We start from the raw sequence: 23185 nt of genomic DNA on the forward strand, positions 1-23185 counted from the left end.
ACAGAAGAATACCCATTACTTTAAACTCTTGTAAGTAGACTATTTTAATTTTAAAAACCAGTATCTGGCATGTAAAAATTAAGTCTCATTATTGTTTTAATATGTACACTTTATAATAAGGTTAGCATTCCTCATGGTTTTGTTGTTGACTTTTATATTATTGTCATTGTTCTTTTGAAATAAGAAAAAAATCCTCTGGGGAAAAAGTGATGGAGAGGGGTGTCTGGGTGGCTCAGTTGTTCAGCATCTGCCTTCAGCTTATGTCATGATCCCAGAGTCCTGGGATTGAACTGTGTTGGGCTACCAGCTCGGCAGAGGATCTGCTTCTCCTTCTCCCTCTACCCACCCCCCATCTCATGCTCTCTCTCTCTCTAATAAATCAACCAAATCTTTAAAAAAAAAAAGTGAGAGATGAAAAAGGTATCACAAATCTCAGTGATGGGTACATAGGGGTTTGCCTACTAAATCTCTATATGTTTGTGACTAAAGATTTGTGTGATAGAATAATTTAAGGAAACAGAAATTGAATATAAGAAAAGATAAATGCCTGAGTTTTGTACCTAAAAGCAAAAGTACTTTAGGTAAAGATTTTCTTTTCTCATGTTGCTGAACAGATAATAAGGTCAAATCTTCAATACTATTAGAGAGTCTTAATGTTAACATTTAAATAACCTCCAAGCTCTGAAGGCACTTCTCTCCGGTGAATGGGGGAATGTAATTCACACATTTACATGCTTGTTGCCATATTACTGTGAGGATAATTCTGTCCCAGCTACTTTTAACAAGGAGAGTACCTCCCTACAAATTTTGTGGAAAAACACTGGACCCTTAAATGAAACACTGTTACAGAAAGAATAAAGTACCAAGAAATAAAGGACATGTCCTGAGAGTAACTGAAATTCTTATTTTGTTCTACCATATTTCATGTCAGATATTTAAACTTTAAATATAAAAAAACTGACAGATTTCCTGATAAAATCCTTAATGCATCATCAAAAGTTACAATTAAATAGCAAAAACTGGAGGGTGACATGTAAGTAGTTACGTTAAAGTCATGGGATTGCAGACAATTTTTATTTTCAAATTTTCTTCTGTAGTATCACAACATTCAAGATAAAAAGCTTACAGACAATAAAAAGAAATTAACTCTTATTATAGCACATATACACTCACAGAAAATACAGAATTTTGTAAATGGTTAGAAAATATGTATATATATATCCTTGTGCTAAAATCCCAAAAAGCACCCCAAAGTAGCAGTCATTTCCTCAACTTTAAATATTGTTATTTTCCAAAAGAATTTTGTGAGCTGCTGAGACCTTCTGATTAACTAGAAATTTCCCTCACCTTACACATGCCGTAGTCAGTGAGTTTAATGTGTCCTTCTGAGTCCAGCAATACATTGTCCAATTTCAAATCTCTATAAATTATCCCTCGTTCATGAAGATAATTTAATGCTAGACTGATTTCTGCAGAGTAAAATCTAAAATGAAAAATAACTCATTTGATTCAAATTTTTAAATTGTTTTAAGTTTCTAGAAGTCCTACTCCCATCTGCAAATGAAAACACCAAAATCGTGTTAAAAGATATTTTTCTCCCAATGTTTTTTTAGAAATAATACCAAAACACAAATTGAAGTACTACTTTAAAATATCTGAGCCCAAAACACAATTATAAAAGTTCCAGCCTACATTAAAGTCATAAAATTTTTAATTTGCTAGTCTCGACAGGAGCTCTTAATCTGGGTCCTTGGCTGGACTTTGGGCAGTCCACACTGCTACAACCAGAGCACAGCTGTATGTATATGTGTACTTGTACATCTTCTATAGGATTTCCACAGCTTTCACCACTTCTCTAAGAATGATCTCCCCAAATGCTAAGAATCACTGATTGGTCTAGAATAGAAAAAATGCTAAAAGTCCTACTAAAACTACTCAAAATCCATACCAAAATTCTAGAGAGGGAATTAAAATAAATTCTTCTACAACCATACCATTTAATGTTAAAGAGCTTTTTAGATCTGCCACTAACCCACTGGTAGATTACCAGAACTTTTGACCTGAATAATGAAAACGAAACACCCAAGTTGGTTTACGGCTACTTTGGTGAATGTTACCATGATCATGTTTGGAGGTACCTAACACATACCTTCTCAGCTACTTAATTCTATGCAGAGAGAACCTGAGATTTTATTTTGTAATTTGGTTCCCAGAAAAGGATGAAATAAAACCAGAACTGGCACCTGATACAGTAAAAACTACTTCTCCCAAGTCCAACAGAACAAACAAGGAACAAATTCAAGCTATGGTCACAATCAGAAATATCATTTGTGGCTCTGCTATGAAGGGTGATCATTTAATAAAGACTAAATACAGGAAACGAACATACAGGAAATTAACAAACCCAAACACAGTTTGGCCCAAGATTAGATTAGTATAATTTCTACCTTCTTACAAAATTGAAGGATATTATCTCCTTTTGGTAAGAAATAATCAATGTCCTAACAAGATTTTCACTGAACAAGTATTTATAAAAATAAAATCTTTAACCTTCATCACATGCATATGCATACTCATATGCTTCATTTTGGCCTTACTTTTATGGACCACTAAAGGGTGTGAATTATTCCTAATTCTGAGTACAAAACAAAACATGGCACAGATGAATTAAACTTATCCAAGGCCATGACCCTTCCCCACCTAATTCCTCCAACATATAAACAATTTACAATCTTATATAATAATATCAAATTAGAGACATTAAATAAATAAATAATATTTAATGATCTTTTATTTATCAATAGGTATGTGATTAGAGGAAAAAAAAAAGCCAAAGGCAGAACAATTCAGAAATTATAATTCAGAATTACATAATAGCTTAAAAGAAATTATTTTATTACTCTCAAGTATATACAAATAATAATCAATGAAAAACTGTCAGAGAGCACTGCAAACCTTAGATGAGTAAGTGTTTATAAATTCATCAATTGTTTCAATTGTGGATATTGAATAGACAAAGTATTTTAAAATAACTGGGTTTAGAAAACTAAAGGCTCCCCCTTTAACACTGTTTATACTTTTCAACTGCTTATATTAATATGTATATAACATTACATGTAATTGATATATTATAATGTAAACTAACTTGTAGCTTAGCCCCTACATGACTTACAAAAACTAACTAGCATCAAAATACATGATTTATCTACTCTTTTCAACCAGAGACACATAAAAAGTCCTATAGCATTCCCTTCCCACAACGCCCCCTCCCACCAGCCCCACCTCCAGCAAAAATCTAACACAAACAGTACACATCTACCTGGCATGTTCTTCAGGAAGTTTTCTTTGTCGCTGCATATGAAACATTAGATCTCCTCCATTTACATATTCTATGACAAAGAACAATCTAAAACAGAGAAGAGATAAGAGGCAGAACAAATGAACATGAGGCAGGGGGAAGAGAGGCAAACCAAGTAACGGACTCTTAACTCTAGAGAACAAACTGATGGTTACTAGAGGGGAGGTGGGCAGAGGTGGTGGGGATTAAGGAGGGTACTCTCAAGGAGCAACAGGTGTTGTATGAAAGTATTACTAAACTATACTGTACACCTTACACCTGAAACTAATATTACACTGTATGTTAACTAACTGGAATTTAAATAAAAACTTGGAGAGAAAAAAAGTATTTCTTTTTAAGATTCTTTATTTATTTCTTTGACAGAGAGATAGAGAGCAGAAGTAGGCAGAGCAGCCGGCAGAGGGAGAAGGAGAAGCAGACTCTCCGCTGAGCAGGGGGCCCAATGTTAGGGTCGATCCCAGGGCTCTTGGACCATGACCCGAGCTGAAGGCAGACACTTAACCGACTGAGCCACCCAGGAGCCCCAAAAGTATTTTTTTTTTTTAAAAGAAGAAGAAAAGAAAAGAAATAATAAGAAATAATCAGCAGGGCTTAAATCTAGGAACTTTACATGTCAGCAGGCTTAAAAAAATAAATAAACAACAGCAGAGAGCACATGAAACCAAGATTCAAAATAAGGCAGTGCCATTTTGCATCTTAAACACTACAAAGACCAGTTACAACACAGAGAGCATTCTACAGATTTACCCTTAACAAAAACTCCAGGAATTTGGTGGAAACAAAGGGTAGTTGGAGTGGAAAGCTGTTTAATCACAGAAGATACAAGAAAACAAACCAGCACAGTTGTGTAAACTCTTTCTTCTATTTGAAAATAGTACCACTAAAATCCAGAGCTTTTCACTCTCACCCCAAGTTCAGTATTTGCAAGGTAAGTCATTTTCATCTGTTACTTAAGGTAAAGAAGTTGGGATTTCTCCCTCTAGCTAAATTCTAGGAAGCTTTAAGAACTAAAACTAGACTCTTGGAGATATTTATGATCTGGCCTCTTTTTTTTTTTTTCTTTTTTTTGCCTAAAGCAGGTAATTTCCTAATGCTAAATGCTGATCCAGTGTTAAAATGGTATCACTGATTAATTAGACTCTGAGTAGTAGGAAATTTTAAGCATAGTACTATTGCTTCCATCTCCATGTCTTCCACTTCTGGCTTACAGCAGAAAGCAGTTCTCATTGTGTAAAGCCCAGTAATCATCCCATTAGCTTTTAAACTTACCTGCTTTCTGTCTGAAAGCAAGAATGCAGCCCAACAAGAAAAGGATGATTGGATGCCTGTTCAAAAACATGCTTCTCTGTCTGTACCCAATCAATATCCTATTTCAAAATATGAAAGAAATCTATGTCAAACTGAATTATAATGAAAACTATGATAAATTTATTCTTAGTAATTCAATTACCATAAATGTAATTACTAACTAGGCCAAATATCAAAAGCACTGATTTTCATGAAACAACATGAAACAAGAGCCTACATACAAAGAGAAAACACCACCAATAAATCTTTCAATATTATGAAATGGTCTACGAAAACTTTTACAAAGTTCCAGTACATTTCCTTGTTAATAATATGGTTTGATTTTGATTTTTTTTAAATCTAGTCATCATCACATTACATTAAATCTATCTTATGTAATCTGTCTGAAGCATTTATTTAGAATAGACTGAAATTTAAGACACAAACCCTGAGGTTTTCTCCAAAATAGTACACTTAATCCAATTTAACAGTTCAGAAATAATAAATCATTGTACTTACCTCATCATCATTGACCAGCTCTTTTTTCACAACTTTCATTGCATAAATACGATCTGTTTTTTTTAATCGTACCAATAGTACTTTGGCATAACTTCCTCTGCCTATTACCCGAAGCAAATCAAAGTCCTGAAGACCTAAACTGGATGAAGCTTTGCCACTTTCCCTGGTATTCATTGCCTGTCAAGAACATTTACATCAAAGAGTTATGCCTGGAGAAATTTTGCGTAATACGTTATATTTATAACACCTGATTATACCTAAGAAGATTTTAAAATATCTTCTAAGTTCTTAATAATTCTCTTCTTACATCATTCCAAATGATATAATCTAACTACACAGGACGTAGGATCAATTCATGAATTGAGCTCAGAGGGATAGTCACAGGAAGTTGAAATCTGGGAAGTGTTAAAGGGTATCTTAAGATCTGATAAAATTTGGGTGTGGAGGCAATGAAGATACATGAATTTTAAAAATGACACTAACTTTGATGACCTGGAGATTGGAGGTACTACTAACAGAAAAACAAAGTGTGCACACAGGATAAGATTGACAGAGCTATTGAGATAATAGGCTTGGTTTTTCATCCTGAGATACAAGCTACAATGGGATATCAAGATTAAAGAGTCTACTGGAAGCTTGATATAAGACATCTGAACTAATGCGACGACAGAGACACTTTCAAAAAAGCTATAGACAGAAAACAAGCATAAGACAGCTTAACTAGTAGAAAATATTTTTTTCTACACAGTACCAAGGCTCCTTTGGAATGAGCAGTAGCCTTAAATTAAAATTAGCCTTAAATTCATTTACAACTAGAAACTTAGAAACTAGAAACTTAGGCTTCTAGTAATTTATAGAGAACACTGGAAGATAATCTTTTTTAACATATCTGCAAAATCCTCTGCATATAATCAACAGATGTACCCATAAGAATTAAGTATGAATTTTCTCAAGTGAAGAATATCAAGAAAAGCAAAGACCAAATTTTAAGAAAAACAAGTGCAAATCAGAAGAAAAAAGTATTATGAAAACTGAAGGAAAGTGATGTTTCAAGAGAAGGGTCATTTACAAAAATCTAGAAATAAAAATCTGATGTGGTAATAAGGATAAATAAAGAGGAGTGAAAGAAATCAGATTAGAGCAGATTAAGAAAGCACAGAATGTTAAGGAGATAAGGCAATCTACAGGCTTTAAATGTGGTTAACTGTAAACTGTAAAAGAGAATGACATGGAACAAAAGCACAACACCTTCACAGAATCAATAACAAGGCAGAAGCAGAAACCAGTGGTATGTCACTGTCAAAGGATCTAAATACGCTGCTTATCTACAAAAATAGCCTTCAAAATGAAAGTGAAATAAAAACATTTTCAGACAAACACAAACTAAAGAAGTCCATCACTAGTTGCCTCTCACTAAAGGAAATATTGAGTTCTTCAAGAAGAAAGAGAATCTCATATGGAAGGACAGACATACAGGAAGGAATGCAGAACAAAAAGAAAAAAATGTGGATAAACCTAAATAAAGACTATTTAAAAACACTAGTACAGGGCTCAGTAGGTTAGACATCTGCCTTCAGCTCAGGTCATGATCCTAACCAAAAGATAGTTGTAGCTAAACCAATAAAAGACAAAGTAATTGTAGCCTACTGTGACAGGCTGACTTCTAATATGTCCCCCAATGATTCCCACCAGCTAGTATTCATGCCTTTGTGTTATCCCCTCCCCTTGAGTATGGGCTGGATGTAGTGACTTGCTTGTAATTAAAAAAATGATGCAAAAGCAATAGGATGTCACTTCTGAGATTAGGTTACCAAAGACTGAGTTCTGCTCTGCTGGCATTCACACTCTGGATCTTACGGCTTACTTGTTCCGATGAAATAAAGTAAGCTACTTTGTTATAAGCTGCCTTATAGAGAGGCCCATGTGGCAAGGACAGAATCCTGTCAACAATTAGATAAGTATGGAAGTAACTTCTTCCCCAGTCAAGCTTTGAGGTAATAGCAGTCCTTGCCAGCACCTTGACTGTAGCCTGTATGTGATTCTGAGGCAAAGGGCCCAGATAAGTCATGCTTGGATTCCTGACACATAGAAACTATGACATAAATCTTGTTGTTTTAAGTCACTAAATTTTGGAATTATTTGTTACATAGCAATTACCTAACATAAGAATTTTAAGGCAAAAAGCATTACTAAAAACAGAAAGGGATATTTCATGATAAAAAAGGGTTAATCCAATAGAAGTATTATGATTCTAAATTTGTATGTATTCAATAACATGGCCTCAAAATATATAAAGCAAAAGCTAACAAAACAAACAAGGAACAGACATATCCACAATGTAACCTTGTGGTTGAGAAAGAATAGTCAGTGAGGCAATAGAAATGGAGTAACATTGTTAATAATCTTGACCTAAATGACCTGTACAGAACACCACACTCAATAACTACAAAACATACTGTATTAGAAAATATGTATGGAACATATACTAATGTTTATGTAACTTAGCCTCCAAGCATATTTCAAAAAAATTCAAAGGGCAGAGAACACATACAACGCATTTTCTGATTTATAGAGGAATTAAGTTAGAAGTCAAAAAATTTTTCAAAAAAAAAATTTTTTTTCCAAATATGTAAAAACCAGTATACTTGAAAATAATGCTCTGACCAAAGAAGAAATCATAACATGAGGGGCACCTGGGTGGCTCAGAGGGTTAAGCCTCTGCCTTCAGAGGGCATGAAGCACAATACCCAATGATAATAATAAAACAACAAAAAATAAGAGAGAATCCAAAATTAGATCATGTCATAAGCATATAACTGATGAAGAGATAGCTTTGCAGAGTAATGGGGGAAGGTATAGCCTTTTCAATATCTTCAATAGCGTTGGGAAAAACAGATTTCAAAAGGCCATCCAAAACGCCTGGATGGCTCAGTGGGTTAAGCCTCTGTCTTCAGCTCAGATCATGATCTCAGAGTCCTGGGATCAAGGCGCTTGCCTCCCCACCTCTCTGCCTGCCTCTCTGCCTACTTGTAATCTCTCTCTCTCTCTCTCTCTCTCTGTCAAATTAAAAAAATAAAAAAATAAAAAGGCCCCAAAGCAGTATCAAAAAGGAAAAGAGGAATGTATTTCACTACCTTAAAAATCAAGAACGTCTATTCATCAGAAGACGCCATTAACAGAGTGAAAATACTAGCCACAGAGTGGAAGAATATATTTTCAATATATAACCAATAAAAGGCTAATAATGTCAAGAAATTACAAAGAACTCCTATAAAACAACATAACAAAGACACCTAAAAAAACAGACACCTAACTAAAGATGATACCCAAATGGCCAATAAATATATGAAAAGTTGTGCAAGGAAATGCACATTAAAAAACTATAATGAGGGGCACCTGGGTGGCTCAGTGGTTTAAGCCTCTGCCTTCAGCTCAAGTCATGATCTCAGGATCCTGGGATAGAGCCCTACATCGGGCTCTCTGCTCAGCAGGGAGCCTGCTTCCCCCCTCTCTCTGCCTGCCTCTCTGCCTACTTGTGATCTCTCTCTGTCTATCAAATAAATAAATAAAAATCTTTAAAAGAAAAAAAACTATAATGAGCTACCACTACACATTCAACAGATTCACTAAAATTAAAAAGACAGACCATACAAAGTGCTGACAAAGATTTGTGAAGCAATCAAACACACATTATTGGTGAAAGTATAAAGTAATACAAGCACTTTGCAAAACTGTTTGGAATTATCCACTAAAGTTCGGTAACATGTGACTCAGGAATTCCACTCTTAATTATATACCTAACAGAAATCTTTATATATGTGAACCAAACTACACTTATAAGAGTGTTCATAACAGTATATCGTACCAATCCCAATTGGGGGGAATCAATAGTGGAATAGATAAATTGAAACAACAGTGAACATAAATGAAATACTACTACGTGAAACATAACGGAATCTCACAAACACAATACTGAGCGAAAGAAGCCAGACACAGAAAAATACATACTATATGAATCCATTCATATAAAGTTTGGGGAAAAAGCAAAACTAATCTCTGGTATTAAGACAACGGTCACTTATAGTGAGGAGGGAGCATTAGTCACTAGAAGAAAGTACATGAGCTTCTGGGATATTAGTAGATCCTATTTTCTGGTCAGGGTGGTCATTACAAAGTGTATGAAAACTCATTTATCTATATAGACATGATTTGCATACTTCACTGTATGATAAAAGTCTTAAAAAGGGGCGCCTGAAAGGCTCAGTCATTAAGCATCTGCCTTTGCTCAGGTCATGATCCTGGGGTCCTGGGATCAAGCCCGTGTCGGGCTCTCTGCTTATCAGGAAGCCTGCTTCTCCCTATGCTGCTCTCTGACTTGTGTTCTCTCTTTCTCTGTGTCTCTCTCGGTAAAATAAATAAATAAAATCTTAAAAAACAAAACAAAAAGCCCAAAAAAACCTCTTAAAAAAAAAAAAAAAAAAGATGTGCAATAGACTGTTACTTATAAGAAAAAATCTTAAAAAAATATTAAAACTCTTGAGGATACAAGCAAATAAGTCTTTGGTAAACAAACAAACCAATCAATAACAATAAACAGAAACCAAAAAGAACAAAAAGCTGTAAAAGTGTCAAGGATTGAAAAGAAAGAAATACTATAGCAATTCATGGTGTTAGAATAGAGAATTCATTCCTTATTATTAGGAATTTCCTCCTTTGAATGATTCATTCAACCTGTGAACAAAATATGGAAGATGTAGTTGTGGCTGCAGAACAGATCGTAAACGTTAACAACCTTGGCAATGTAAAAATAAATATGCACATAAAAAAGGAAAACTGGAAGAAAGAGAAGGAATGGCTAGAGCGTCAAGCTTGTTGACTTACATAGAACAAAAAACTAAGATATGAGATTAAATATAAGTAATCAACAGATGTACTTCAAGATAATGCAGGAGCAAAGGAAGTAGGTAGACCGAACAACACTGGCCATACACTGATAACTGTTTTATCTGGGCAATGGATACAGGGGCTTTGTTATACTACCCTGTTTACCTTTAATTACATTTTCCATGATAAAAAGTTGGGGCTTTTTTAAAGGTAATGGAGAGTAAAACATAATGCGCCTATCAAACACTGGAAAGAGAAGGAAAAGGGGGGAGGTACTGTGAACTAAACCTTTATGGCTTAAAATATATAAAGTTGGAAAAATGAGTTATAAGTGTTATAGGCACAATTAGAAATGATTAAAAAGAGTTGCTCTCAGAAGTCAAAGTGGGAGTGGAAGGTGTGAGGCATGATAAATCTTTTTCACTGTAAGCTTTTTTTCAAAAAAATTATCATTTTAATTAAAAACCTATTGCTTTAAAAGCTGATATAATGTTTAATAGAAAAAATAGTAGCAGTCAAGATGCTCAATCATTTATATTTTAAATAAACAATTAGCCCATAAAATGGTAGGATTTACAATGTGTCTTATCAATACTACCAAGTATTCTAAACCTCATTCTTAATTATACTTTATAGGTTCTACTATCTTAAAAAGAAAGTATGCTATTGAATTTTATTTTCTCCTGTTAAAAAAAGAACTTATCTCATGAGTTTTAATTTAAATGAAATGAATAATTAGATTAAATCAGAATAAAACTCTAGCATCATTAAACATCATTTCTGCATTTTTACCATTATGATTTAAAAATCTAAGCAAGTTAATTGTCATATTTTTTAACTGTCGAGTCTTATTAAAAAGCTGATGATGTAATGTACAATAAAACTAATTATCTTACCTCCTTTTCTTCACCAACTTGGTCCAAACTCTCATGACTTGAAGGATTATATGGAATTACTGAAAACCCAATCCCAAACATGGGGAAAAAAAAGAAAAAGGAGAAAACATAGCACCCATTAACCTGAGTTTGACTTAAAATGTTTTCATGATTTGACTTAAGTTTTTATTTCAGAATAAGTTTGCATTATTTAAAATTGAGTATCTGTCCTACTAGTAATAAACTGTATATATTTATGACTTAAATCCTAATCTTTAATGAGAGTGGAGAGCCATAACCAACTGTAACCAAGTACTGATTTTAACAAATATTTTTGGCATTTAAAAAATATTTCTCTTTGGGGCACCTGGGTGGCTCAGTGGGTTAAGGCCTCTCTCCCTTCGGCTCAGGTCATGATCTCAGGGTCCTGGGATCAAGCCCCAAGTCAGGCTCTCTGCTCAGCAGGGAGCCTGCTTCCCTTCCTGTCTTTCTCACTGCTTCTCTGCCTACTTGTGATCTCTGTCTGTCAATTAAATAAATAAATAAAATCTTAAAAAAAAAAAAATTCTCTTCTTCACAAATTAATCAGTTCCTTCTCTAAGGGTGACTCCATAAACCTTATTCAATTATTTCAGTATGACTAAGGCACAGAGTTAGGGGGCGCTTGGTTTTTACTCTTCACTTCCTTCATACTTAAAATGTTCCTAACTACCATACCACATAGGTCAAGTAAAGAACTGACAAAGACTGAACTCTAGGTTTCTATTCCTTAAAGCTACTTCAGGCCACACACACACACACACACACACACACACACAGAGCCCGTTTCATATAACCAGCTTCTTGTATGAACAAGAAAGTACATTCCGTCCTTCCAGAAAAACTCCCTCACCTTCCCTTTCTTGATTCATCCAAGATCAGTACATTCTGCCCAATTAATTGCTCTCTAAATTTCACAGATATATATTTAAGGTTCTGGAAGATCACATGATCTTTTTTGAATTTTCTATACTGTATCTTTTACATAATTTCTACTTCTAATAATAAAGCTTTTAATAAAAACAGATCACCTGAAGAATCAACATGACCCACAAAAACAGTATGTCTTTTCATTATTGAAAAAGCTAGGTCGCTCAATTTAAGAAAAAGTCTCAGAATAAATTTATCTGAATCCGAGAAAAGAGTCCTTTATTGTAGTTTACATAGTTGTCTTCTTAAAATGCTAAAGGTATATGTTAAATATTATGACGGAGAGTACCACTGCAAAATGGGGCTAACTTTTATTTGGGAAGAACATAAATGGTTTCAAGCTTAAGCGGAAGCGTCACCTAAAGAAGCTTTAAATGACACTTGGTGATGAATGACAGTTCCTGCCAGTGTCGTTCTTACCTGTCTGTGCATGGTCTGAATGCATGGATGACTGGTCCATGGGCATCATTGGTTCCTACAAACATTTCCAAAGACACAGTAACTTAGCAGGCTCTTTCTAAATCCCAGTCTTAACACTATAAATTCAGAAACATTATTTCGACGCGACACAGCATATTAAAATTTAAACTTGAAAGAATAGAAATTAATAAATGAAAACTCCATTACTATGTTTAATTATATGAAACCATGCAATATTCCCATGAATGAGATAATACTAGTCACATTTCACAGATAACAGAAGAAACAGAAAACTAACTTCAGACCATCAATTAGAAATCAAATTGAACTTCTATCTACTTTGATTTGTGTTTCTTCTATACTATTCTTCCTATAAGCGCCACACATTCACTTTACATCTTTGGCAAAGGGAGGCTCTAGTCCCTAAGTTCCTTAGTTGAGTCTGAAGATGAGTCTATAAATCTAAAATTTTGTGGGTTTCCCATTTTTCTGAAGATTCTCAAAAGTGCCAGTGATCCAAATAAAGAAAAGCAATACATTCTAGAAACTGACTTAAAAAACTCACTGCCCGGGACGCCTGGGTGGCTCAGTGGGTTGGGCCTCTGCCTTCGGCTCGGGTCATGGTCCCAGGGGCCTGGGATCGAGTCCCGCATGGGGCTCTCTGCTCGGCGGGGAGCCTGCTTCTCCTCACCTCTCTCTCTGTCTGTCTCTCTGCCTATTTGTGATCTTTCTCTCTGTCAAATAAATAAAATCTTAAAAAAAAAAAAAAAAAAAAAACTCACTGCCCATAACCTCAGGAAAAATGTTAATTCAAACCAAAATGTTCTAATTCATTAATTTTGGACCCAGGTTTAACAAATACCAAAAAAAAAAGAGTAAAGTTGAGAAGGAGCATTAGTTAAGACAGTTTTAATTTTTTTTTTAAGATTTTATTTTTAAGTAATGTCTACACCCAACATGGGGCTCAAAATCACAACTCTGAGATCAAGAGTCACACATTCTCGCGATGCCTGGGTGGCTCAGTGGGTTAAGCCTCTACCTTTGGGCTCAGGTCATGATCCCAGAGTTCTGGGATCAAGCCCTGCATTGGGTTCCTTGCTCAGTGAGAAGCCTGTCTGCCTCTCCCTCTCCCTCTGCTGCTTCTGCCTGTTCATGCTCTCTCTCTCAAATAAATAAATAAAATCTTTAAAAAAAAAGTCACACATTCTACTGACTGCACCAGCCAGGTGCCCCTTACACAGTTATAATTTTAAGGCTGTCTGGATTGGCTCCTGGATTTTACAATGCATTTAGTGATTATCAATAATCACTAATTCTATCCCTCTTTCCTTCTACATTTATAAATTTACACAGGTCATTCCATCACCTAAGAATACTCAAGAATATCACAGTAGCCTAAATAAATTATGTTCACAATTTTTGGCCTAGTTTTTTTTCCCTTAAGATGCAATTTTCACCTCCCTAATGATAAACCCACTCCTGAGCTTAAATGAACTAGCTAAATACTTCTAATACCAAAGAGCCACCAATGTGGAGCTCAGCATAGGGTTCAATCTCACAACCCTGAGATCATGACCTTAGCTGAAATCAAGAGTCAGTTGCTTAACCGACTGAGCCACCCAGGAACCCCTGTATCCAGATCTTTTTAAAAATGCATATCCTTTAAGCCAGTAATTTACTTCTGGATTCTTAAGGAAATAATAAGATTTATTTACCAGAAATGTCCTATGATTTTCTTTACAGGAAAATGTAGAAAACAAATCAAATATAAAATAATGAGGAACAAGGTTAAGTAAACTATGACATAGATATGTAACCAAATACTATGCTAAAATTGAAGAGGATATAGATAGATATGGAAAGGTGACAAAAATACAGTTAAGTGAAAAAAAGGAGTTAGAGAACAGTATATATATGATCTCACTTTTGTTTAAAAGAATGAGACTCAAACATTAAGCACATTCTGATAAACACTCCACCTTATATGAAGCAGTCTCAAAAATAGTCTATAAAAACCAAAAATGAAAAGCCAGGGGGCCACCTGGGTGGTTCAGTTGGTTAAGTGTCTGCCTTCAGCTCAGGTCATAATCCCGGGGTCCTGGGATAGAGCCCTGCATCAGGCTCCCTTGCTCAGCGGGGATCCTGCTTCTCCCTCTGCCTGTTTTGCCTGCTCCACCCCCTACCCCCCAACCCCGCTTATGCTTTCTAACAAATAAGTAAAATTTTAAAAAAGAAAAAAGAAAAGCCAGAATCTAATTAAACTTCTAGATCCAACTATAATACACAGAAAATAAAAAGGACAAGGGAACATTTTAAACATAACCATAGAGAAGCAAAGAGAAAAATACTGCAACACTTTAAATGACAACATAATTTCTTCTACATTTAAATTTTAAGGGGGGGCGGAGAGAGAGAGAGAGAGAAATGGAAGAATCAATAAGTTGAGAAAATATCTAGGACACATATCAGTCAAGTGCAAATATGAACTTCATTTAGATACGGATTCAGAATGAAAACTAAAAATTTTCACATTTATGAGGCAACTGGAATGTTGAACATTGCCTAGATGAATATTCGATATAAGGAATTTGCTTTTTCGTTTTCAAAAGTCCTTATCTTTTAGATTTGTTTCAAAATAACACAGGATGAAAGCAGGTTACACGGGTGGGGGTGCAGCTGAACTAAGACTGGTCATGAGCTGGTACCTACTGAAGTTGGGGGACTGGTATATGGAAGTTCATTACATTATTATAGTGACTCTTAAAAATATTTAAAATTTTTCCTTATAGAAATTTCCTATATGGAAAAATTTTAAGTATGCATATACATTTATACAGAAAAAGTTCTGGAAGGATATACACCAGAAGACAATTTATCTTTAGACAGTAGATTTCACAGGGGATTTTTATGTAATTTTTCTTTATCTATATTCCCCTTTTTTTCTATAATGAACATGTTGTAACTGCATGTTTAAAATAGAAAGTGAAAATAAAAATTTTAAATTCAAAATCTCCCCAGTAATCACACACTTTAAATAGCAAACATGAAGCCTCTGATTCTTCTTGCCTGATCTCTGTTTAGTGTAGATGCTAAAACAATGGGAGCTACAAACTAATGAGTTTATCTTAAGGAAGAAGAAAAGGCTCTCAAATAGTTCTGCCTACCTCTACCTAATTTAACCTGATGATTCTGTAGCAGATTAAATCAAAAAGTTAGCTACATACCATAACAAAATTTCTAATAATAATTCCAAAACTCACAATATGTCAACTGGACTGTAAAGTTAGGTTCTGTATCAACAGTGTTTAACTGTGATTCCTTACCACCCGTGTATTATAGCCCTCCATCCTAGCAGTGTTACTGAAAATGTTCTATTAAAAAAAGACAGTTGTGCCTTACCGGTGGCATAGAATGCCGCCCACATTCGATGGTGACAAGTTTGTGGCACTTCTTATGAACGAGGAGTTTGCAGTTGATGCACTTATACCCCTGACGTCCAAGTCCCCATATTCGGTCAGTACAGATGGCACAGTGGGCACGCTGCAAAGAGTAATTCAACAGCAATTTATTAGCAAATAAAATGTCATAATCATTTGCCAAAATAGTGAAAATAAGGGGCAGCTGGGTGGCTTAGTTAGTTAAGCGTCTGTCTCTTGATCTGGGCTCAGGGCATGATTTCAGGGGGGTGAGATGGACCCCTGTCTGGGGTTACTTAACTGCCCCACACCTCAGCTTTTTTCATCTATAAAACAGAAATATGTAGTACCTAATTCACAAGGCTGTTGTAAAGATTAAATGGGTCAAGAGACGTCAAGCATTTGGAAAAGCACCTGGTACTTAGTAAAAGCTAGATAAGTGGTTTGCAATTATTATTTCTGAAACAGTTAAAGTTAAAATCACATTAAAAGGTTTGCAAAATAAACTTTGCTTATTTCTGGTTGTCTAAAATTATAGTAAAAAAGCCAACTTTCTTTTAGCTAAGGTAACTGTACAATTCAATCAGAGGTATTTTTAAGAGTGAAAGGAGATGCTATTAAAAATTACCTCAAGATAACACAGATACTGCCCCAAGCAAAATGGGAGCGTGTCACCCTACTGACTCCTTTAAAAGGGGAAAGAAGACTACCCTTCCTTCACAGTAGGGAGAAAAAAACCAGATATCTCAAGTTATTAACATTCTACAAACTAAGGTTTACCCTGTTGAAACGCTTGGCTTGGAAAGTGTGGCCATTTGCACAATAAAGCTTTCTCCAGCGGCGCGCACCTCTGCGATAGATAGATTCTAAAGAGAGATAAAACGTTAAAAAAAGGAAAAAGAGCAAGTGTGAATAAAAGTCTTCTTATAATTAAGTCTGTGACCTTCTTTCATGATATTCACTTTAAGAAACAAATATTCTTTTTTTTTTTAAGAAAAAAATATTCTGATAAAAACCTGAAAGTGAAGAAATAAAACAGATTCACCAAGGAATTAATGAAAACAAAGCCTATGGAACAAAAGTGTATTAAAAATTACTATTAAGGCTTTTCTGTCTTTTAATCCCCCCCCCCCCGCCCAATTTTTGCACACTTGGGTGGCTCAGCTGGTTAAGCGTCTGCCTTCACTTCAGGTCACGATCTCAGGATCTTGGATCAAACCCTGCGTCTGCTTCTACCTCTGCCCCTACATGCCACCTCCACCCCCTCTCACTCTCTTGTGCTCTTACAAGAATAAAATAAATAAAATCTTTAAAAAAAAATTCCCCCCAGTTTTAATTTTGAACAATTTTAAGCCCACAGAAAAGCTGAAAGCCTAGAACAATGAACAGTTAATCCTTCATGCAGACTTACCAATACCTAACATTATGCCGCATTTGCTTTCCTCTCCTTTTGTCTGCATTCTTTAAAAGTAAGTTGCAGACATAGCATCTCACCCTTAAATACCTAACTATCCACTTACTGCCTTAGATTAATTTAAGGGTGTTTCTCCTAATGCTATTTAACCCTAACACCATTACCATGTCTTAGAAAATCAACATTAATTCAATATCCCCTAATAGCTCATATGCAAATCGCCCTATTTGCCCTCAAAGTATCTTTCATAGCTTTCTCTTTCTCTCCAGGATCCAAGCAAGATTCAAACATTGCCTTTGGTTGCTATACCTTTTTTGTTTCTTGAATGTAGGCTGAAACAGTCATGTTGCCATATTTGCTGTTTTTCCTTTGTGATGTTGTTTAAAAAAAAAAAAAAAAAGAGGAGTCCAGGCAGTTGTCTTATATTATGTCCTACATTCTGCATTTGTCTGCTTCCTCATTAGAATCAGTATCAAATACTTTTGGCAAAAATAATACATAGGTGATATATATTGCCTGTGGTATCACATTAAGAGATACACAAATGCAGGGCACCTGGGTGGCTCAGTGGGTTAAGCCTCTGCCTTTGGCTCAGGTCATGATTGCAGGGTCCTGAGATTGAGTCCCGCATCGGGCTCCCTGCTCAGCAGAGAGCCTGCTTCCCTCTCTCTCTGCCTGCCTCTCTGCCTACTTGTGATCTCTCCCCCTCTCTCTGTCAAATAAATAAGTAAAATTTTAAAAAAAAATGTCAGATTGCTGACTCCCAGTTCAATCACTCTGTTAAAGGCAGTGACTGCTTGTTCTCTTCACTGTAAAGGTACATTTTACTTTTCATAGATGCTCTAAAGGGGACACTCTGCAACCACAAGAATGTTATCTTCCCCACTAATTTTTCTTTTTTTTTTTTTTTTAAGAGGGGGAGAGGGGCAGAGGGAGAGGAGGAGAGAGAATCTTAAGCAGGCTTCATACCCAGCACTGAGCCAAAGTGGGGCTGATCTCATAACCCTGACATCATGACCTGAGCTGGAAATCAAGAGTCAGAGGCTTAACCAACTGAGACACCTAGGTGCCCCTCCCCATTAATCTTTAATCAAGGTTTTTATATTAATACATTTTCTAAACAAAGAGCTTCCCTAAGACCAAATCTAGTTGACCTGTGTAACTTTGGTTAAGTCAATCACTATTATATATATTGCCTATTAGTCATTACTATTAACATTCCACAGTGATAGTTAATACTGTAGAAAGATTCCATTAGGTTTCTAAACTCATATTTTAAAGCCGATGTAGCACTGGGTTTACCATTTAAAATTAAGATAGAAAAAACTAGTGAAATGCTCTAAATTAGAAATCTTAAGATAACATAATACAGAACCTTAAATACAGATACTTTTATTTTTATTTATTTATTCTGTTAGGAGTAATCAAGGCTGAAAATTTCTGTTAATTATATCTTAACCTAAGGGCACCTGGGTGGCTCAGTCTTTGATCCATCCATCATTGGAACTCTGGGAAATATTCTCTGAATTCAGACCTACATTTTTCACTACTACTTCAGGGTTCTACCTACTTCCTTAAATTTCCCCATCTTCCTAAATAGTACATTCAACTCTCTATATAAATATTCATATCTCTTTTATTTTTCTTCAGCAAGTTGCAGGAAGAGTCACAGAACTGGGGCGCCTGGGAGGCTCAGTCAGTTAAGCGTCTGCCTTAACTGCCAGCTCAGGTCATGATCCTGACCCCATGTCAGGCTCCCTGCTCAGTCAGGAGTCTGCTTCTCCTTCTTTCCCTGCCCCTCCCCCCGCTTGTGCACTCACTCTCTCTTTCTCTCTCAAATAAATAAATAAAATCTTAAAAAAAAAAAAAAAAAAAAAAGAGTCACGGAACTTCAAGTTTAAAACTATTTCATTTAATTCAAAGGAAAATATTTATCACAATTCTTGTAACGTCATGCATATGTGCAGAAACCACAAATGAAAATGAGTAATATCCACAACTAATAAGCTATACAAAATATCAAAAGCAGTAACTTATGATCATAAATAAGTTTACATATTTAAGTTCCATCAGACCAGATAGTTGTTTGCTCTTTCAGTTCTTTTTACTAATGGTAACTATCAGCCGAGACATTGAAAAGAAAATCCCTAACAATTGCTAACTATGCATTTTCAAGTACTTAGAAAGGAAGCATCATGTTACTTTCAAATGTTACACACACACACACAAAAAAATAAACAAGCATGTTCCTTATGTATATACATGTATGTCTATGTGTGAACACATACAGATGCAGAAATAAACAAACATAGAAAATCTTAATAATTGGTCAATGAAGGCAAAGGATATCTTTGTGTCTTTGTTTTCAATGTTGTTTCACTTCTCCATAGGTTTGAAAATTTCCAAAATTAAAAATTAGGAAGAAACATGACTTAAAATTCACTTAATTTTCCTCTCAAATGTAAAACAGATATTCATGTCAGTAACTTGTAACTAAAAACTGCCTGATTTTCATCTGGCAAAAGTGGAGAATTTAGGCAGTTGCTAAGATAGCCTAAATTAGACTGAAGAATGGAAAAGAAATGAAATGGACTAAAAGTTCTATTTCTGATTTCCTTTCACTTGTGCCTTTATGCCATAAATAACTCTACGTTCAAAGATATGAAGTAAATACACACTCACTGTCTTCTCCTGGACATGGCATTCCAGGACGTTCTGGTACACAAGGGAAGACTAAAAGAAAAGAAATTAAAATTAATATAGAAAATTGAAAACATACAAATTACATAGAAAAATTCTAAATCAAAAAAATTGACCCAAATTTCAACCTAACCCTCTCTTGACACAAGATATTTAGCACACAGTCAGTAATATTTTTTCAAGGGATTGGTTTATTCGGTCTATATGAAAAAAGTTTTCATAAAAGTTAAGAGCCAAAATCAAATGCATTAGAAGCTCAAATTATCACACTAGTTCCTATTATGTTACTAATTGATGTTTTTGCCCTTAGAAAAACCTTGAACTATTTCCTTAAATCTTTGTCGTACTGTCAAGTTTGCTAAAATGAATAACTAAAACAGAATTAGAAAAATGTATACAGGAACGCCTGGGTGGTTCAGCTGGTTAAGTGGCTGCCTTCGGCTTAGGTCATGATCCCAGTGTCCTGGATTGAGTCCCAGGTCAGGCTCCTTTCTCAGCAGGGACCCTGCTTCTCCCTCTGCCTCTGCCTGTCATTCTGCCTGCCTGTGCTCTCTCTCTCTCTGACAAATAAATAAATAAAATCTTAAAAAAAAAAAAAAAAAGAAAGAAAGAAAATGTATACAAATATGAACACAAACCATTACAGTTCTTAAAAAATGTATACTGAATTTAGGAAAAAATTTACAGAACTAAGATTACCCAAATCCAAAAAATATACTTTTTATCTTAGGAACTACAAATTTATAAACATGTTAATTCAGGCCATTTTCATAAAGAGATAGAAAATAAAGACAGTATATTTATGAACTAGTTAACTATTTGTAGTCTGTGGTGTACAAAAGGACATGGCTTAAAAAAACACAAAGTATGAGAAGTATGGGTCCTTATATATTCTTAAAAGTTGAAATATAAGTTAACTTCAGTTGTGCTATGGTATAAAAATAACAAAAACTTAAAACAAACTGTTTAATACTCCTGATCAATCACTTCTTTCAACATTCATTGCAGTTTTATTCTAGAAAGAAATGACTCCAAAAATGGATGACTTCTGACATTCTGCTAGGACCTCAACCAATTAGATTACAGATCCCTTAGGAGTCACTATCTCAAACTATGAAGGTAGACAATATCCAGCTACTGATTTTTAAAAGACACACTGTAAAGAAAAGTATAAGGGAATAATAACAAGGTGTTGACTCACTATACTTACGGGCAATTTACATTTGCTCAAGTTTTTTTTTTTTGTTTGTTTTTTTTTTTTTTTAATTTTATTTATTTATCAGAGAGAGAGAGGGGGAGAGAGCAAGCACAGGCAGACAGAATGGCAGGCAGAGGCAGAGGGAGAAGCAGGCTCCCTGCTGAGCAAGGAGCCCGATGTGGGACTCGATCCCAGGACGCTGGGATCATGACCTGAGCCGAAGGCAGCTGCTTAGCCAACTGAGCCACCCAGGCGTCCCACATTTGCTCAAGTTTTAAAGAGTTCTCTAGATTTGGCCTCCTAAAAATATTACATGAAATATTGCCGATGGATTGCAGTGAAATGTGATATATTAAGTGGGTTTTACAGGACATAAAAAATTTGAGAGGTAGCATAGTAGAATGAAAAGAACATAGACTTGGAAGCGGAATACCTAGATTCTATACCCTGGTCTACAATGCACCATTACATGATGGCTGAGTTTCTTTTCTTCTTCTCTACCACTCGCCAGCTTGTGGGCCTGCAGATGTTTAACACAGTAATCTCTATGACTATGCAAATAGTTTCACTATTAGCCCTCAAATAAAAGAAAGGACATTTCAGGTACCTTCTCTTTGGAGATCATTATTTGCATACATTACAAAACTGCAAGGGAATGACTCAGGAGAATCCTACTAGGCACTCAATTTTAAATTCTCTCTTAAACTTTGAGGTGAAACACTTGAGAGAAGATCAATTTAATATCCACGAAGGCATACCCAAATAACAAATTTTCCAGGAGTCTAAGATGATCGATTTTATTTTCTCTAGCATATGAGAAACTACTGAATATGAGCAGTCACATAGCAATGAGAGTAGAGATTAAGAAAATGACATCAGGATTATGTTTTAAAATGTCAAGAATATAGGGTTTAAAAAAAAAAATTGGAGCTCTAGAAGAGTAAGAAATGACTACTTCTTTACCATGAATCAGGAGTTCAGAATCCTTGTTTAGCTCATAAAGCCTAAAGGCTTCTTCTAACTCCAACTGAGAGGATACTGTACACGGGTCTCCTGAAAAATATAAAAAGTAAAGCAAAGCTCACCTTTTAAACCCTCTAAAATGTAATGTTTAATAAGCAATTTTTAGTACATAAAATCTTGAGCAAAACCAATTGCCTTTATATAAAATCTTGAGAAAAACAATTTCCTCACACACACACACACACACACACACACACACACACAGATAGACAAGTATTTGGCAAGGACAAATTTTAGATATTTAGACAATTCTGTTTTCTAAAGTGGGTAACAAAATTCCATTTTTATTTCTACAAAATATTACATGAGGCTCATCAATACCCAATTTGATACATACAAAAACCATTTAATTCTCAATAACATAGATATTCAGAATACACCAAATGGAATCTACCCTGACCACATTTGGACTGTTACTACAAGATGACTAATGGCCAGGGACAAGCTTTCTGTTACCTTCCTCTTTAAAGGAGGAAGTGAAAGTGGTTTCACTGCCATAATGTCATCATTCTGTCAAAATGTTCCTTCACCTGTGAGTCTTTCCTTACCCAAGAGGCTCACAAAGAAGAAGCACAGCTACTAGAGTACTCCAGACCTCGGAGAGCCCTGCTTGAGCTCTTTCAAACGTGAACGCATAGTTTTAGGAAACTTACCCAGAGAAAGGTTAAGGGAGAAACACCTCCCTAATCAACCAGCCAAAGAACTGAGTCATCCCTGGCCAACAGTGAGATGGCACGTCTCCCCAGATGATGGCATTCCTCAATGAAAAAGTCATTTCGATCATAGCTGGAGCCTGAGCTGGGTCCTCCTCACGGCAGTGCTTTTGCACATTCCTGTGGTTACACCAAATGTGACCACACACAAGATGCCACCAACCTTATCCAAACCTCAATCACTCTCCGCAGAGAACTATGTCTATTACTCAAGAGAGAAAACCGAAGCCATCTCCTGTCCTCCAGGCTCAAAAAAATGAGTACCTCTGTACCTTTCTCCAACTTGGAGACTCCCTTAAGGAATCTCTTCCTTTTATCTTCTCTGGGCCTTATCCCATTAGTCCCCTTCAGTTCCGTTTTCAATTTTTCTTTCCTTCCACTAGCTCTTCTCAGGCAAAGGCATGTTTGA

At 35.4% G+C, this 23185-nt stretch overlaps 1 protein-coding gene across 1 annotated transcript in view; it reads right to left on the reverse strand.

Annotated features, from left to right (window-relative positions):
• PRKCI (protein kinase C iota) overlaps positions 1–23185 on the reverse strand; it is a 67854-nt gene that overhangs the window by 13497 nt on the left and 31172 nt on the right. The window contains exons 3-12 of the mRNA XM_059163498.1: positions 22004–22093; positions 19825–19875; positions 16509–16594; positions 15712–15852; positions 12313–12367; positions 10945–11003; positions 5165–5341; positions 4628–4725; positions 3320–3406; positions 1348–1483 (exon numbers count right to left, since the gene is read on the reverse strand). Coding sequence (XP_059019481.1) covers positions 1348–1483; positions 3320–3406; positions 4628–4725; positions 5165–5341; positions 10945–11003; positions 12313–12367; positions 15712–15852; positions 16509–16594; positions 19825–19875; positions 22004–22093 — 980 coding nt within the window. The remainder of the gene's footprint in view (positions 1–1347; positions 1484–3319; positions 3407–4627; positions 4726–5164; positions 5342–10944; positions 11004–12312; positions 12368–15711; positions 15853–16508; positions 16595–19824; positions 19876–22003; positions 22094–23185) is intronic.

Source organism: Mustela lutreola, chromosome 2 (assembly GCF_030435805.1).
Source record: "Mustela lutreola isolate mMusLut2 chromosome 2, mMusLut2.pri, whole genome shotgun sequence".
In the NCBI taxonomy this organism is placed as follows: domain Eukaryota; kingdom Metazoa; phylum Chordata; class Mammalia; order Carnivora; family Mustelidae; genus Mustela; species Mustela lutreola.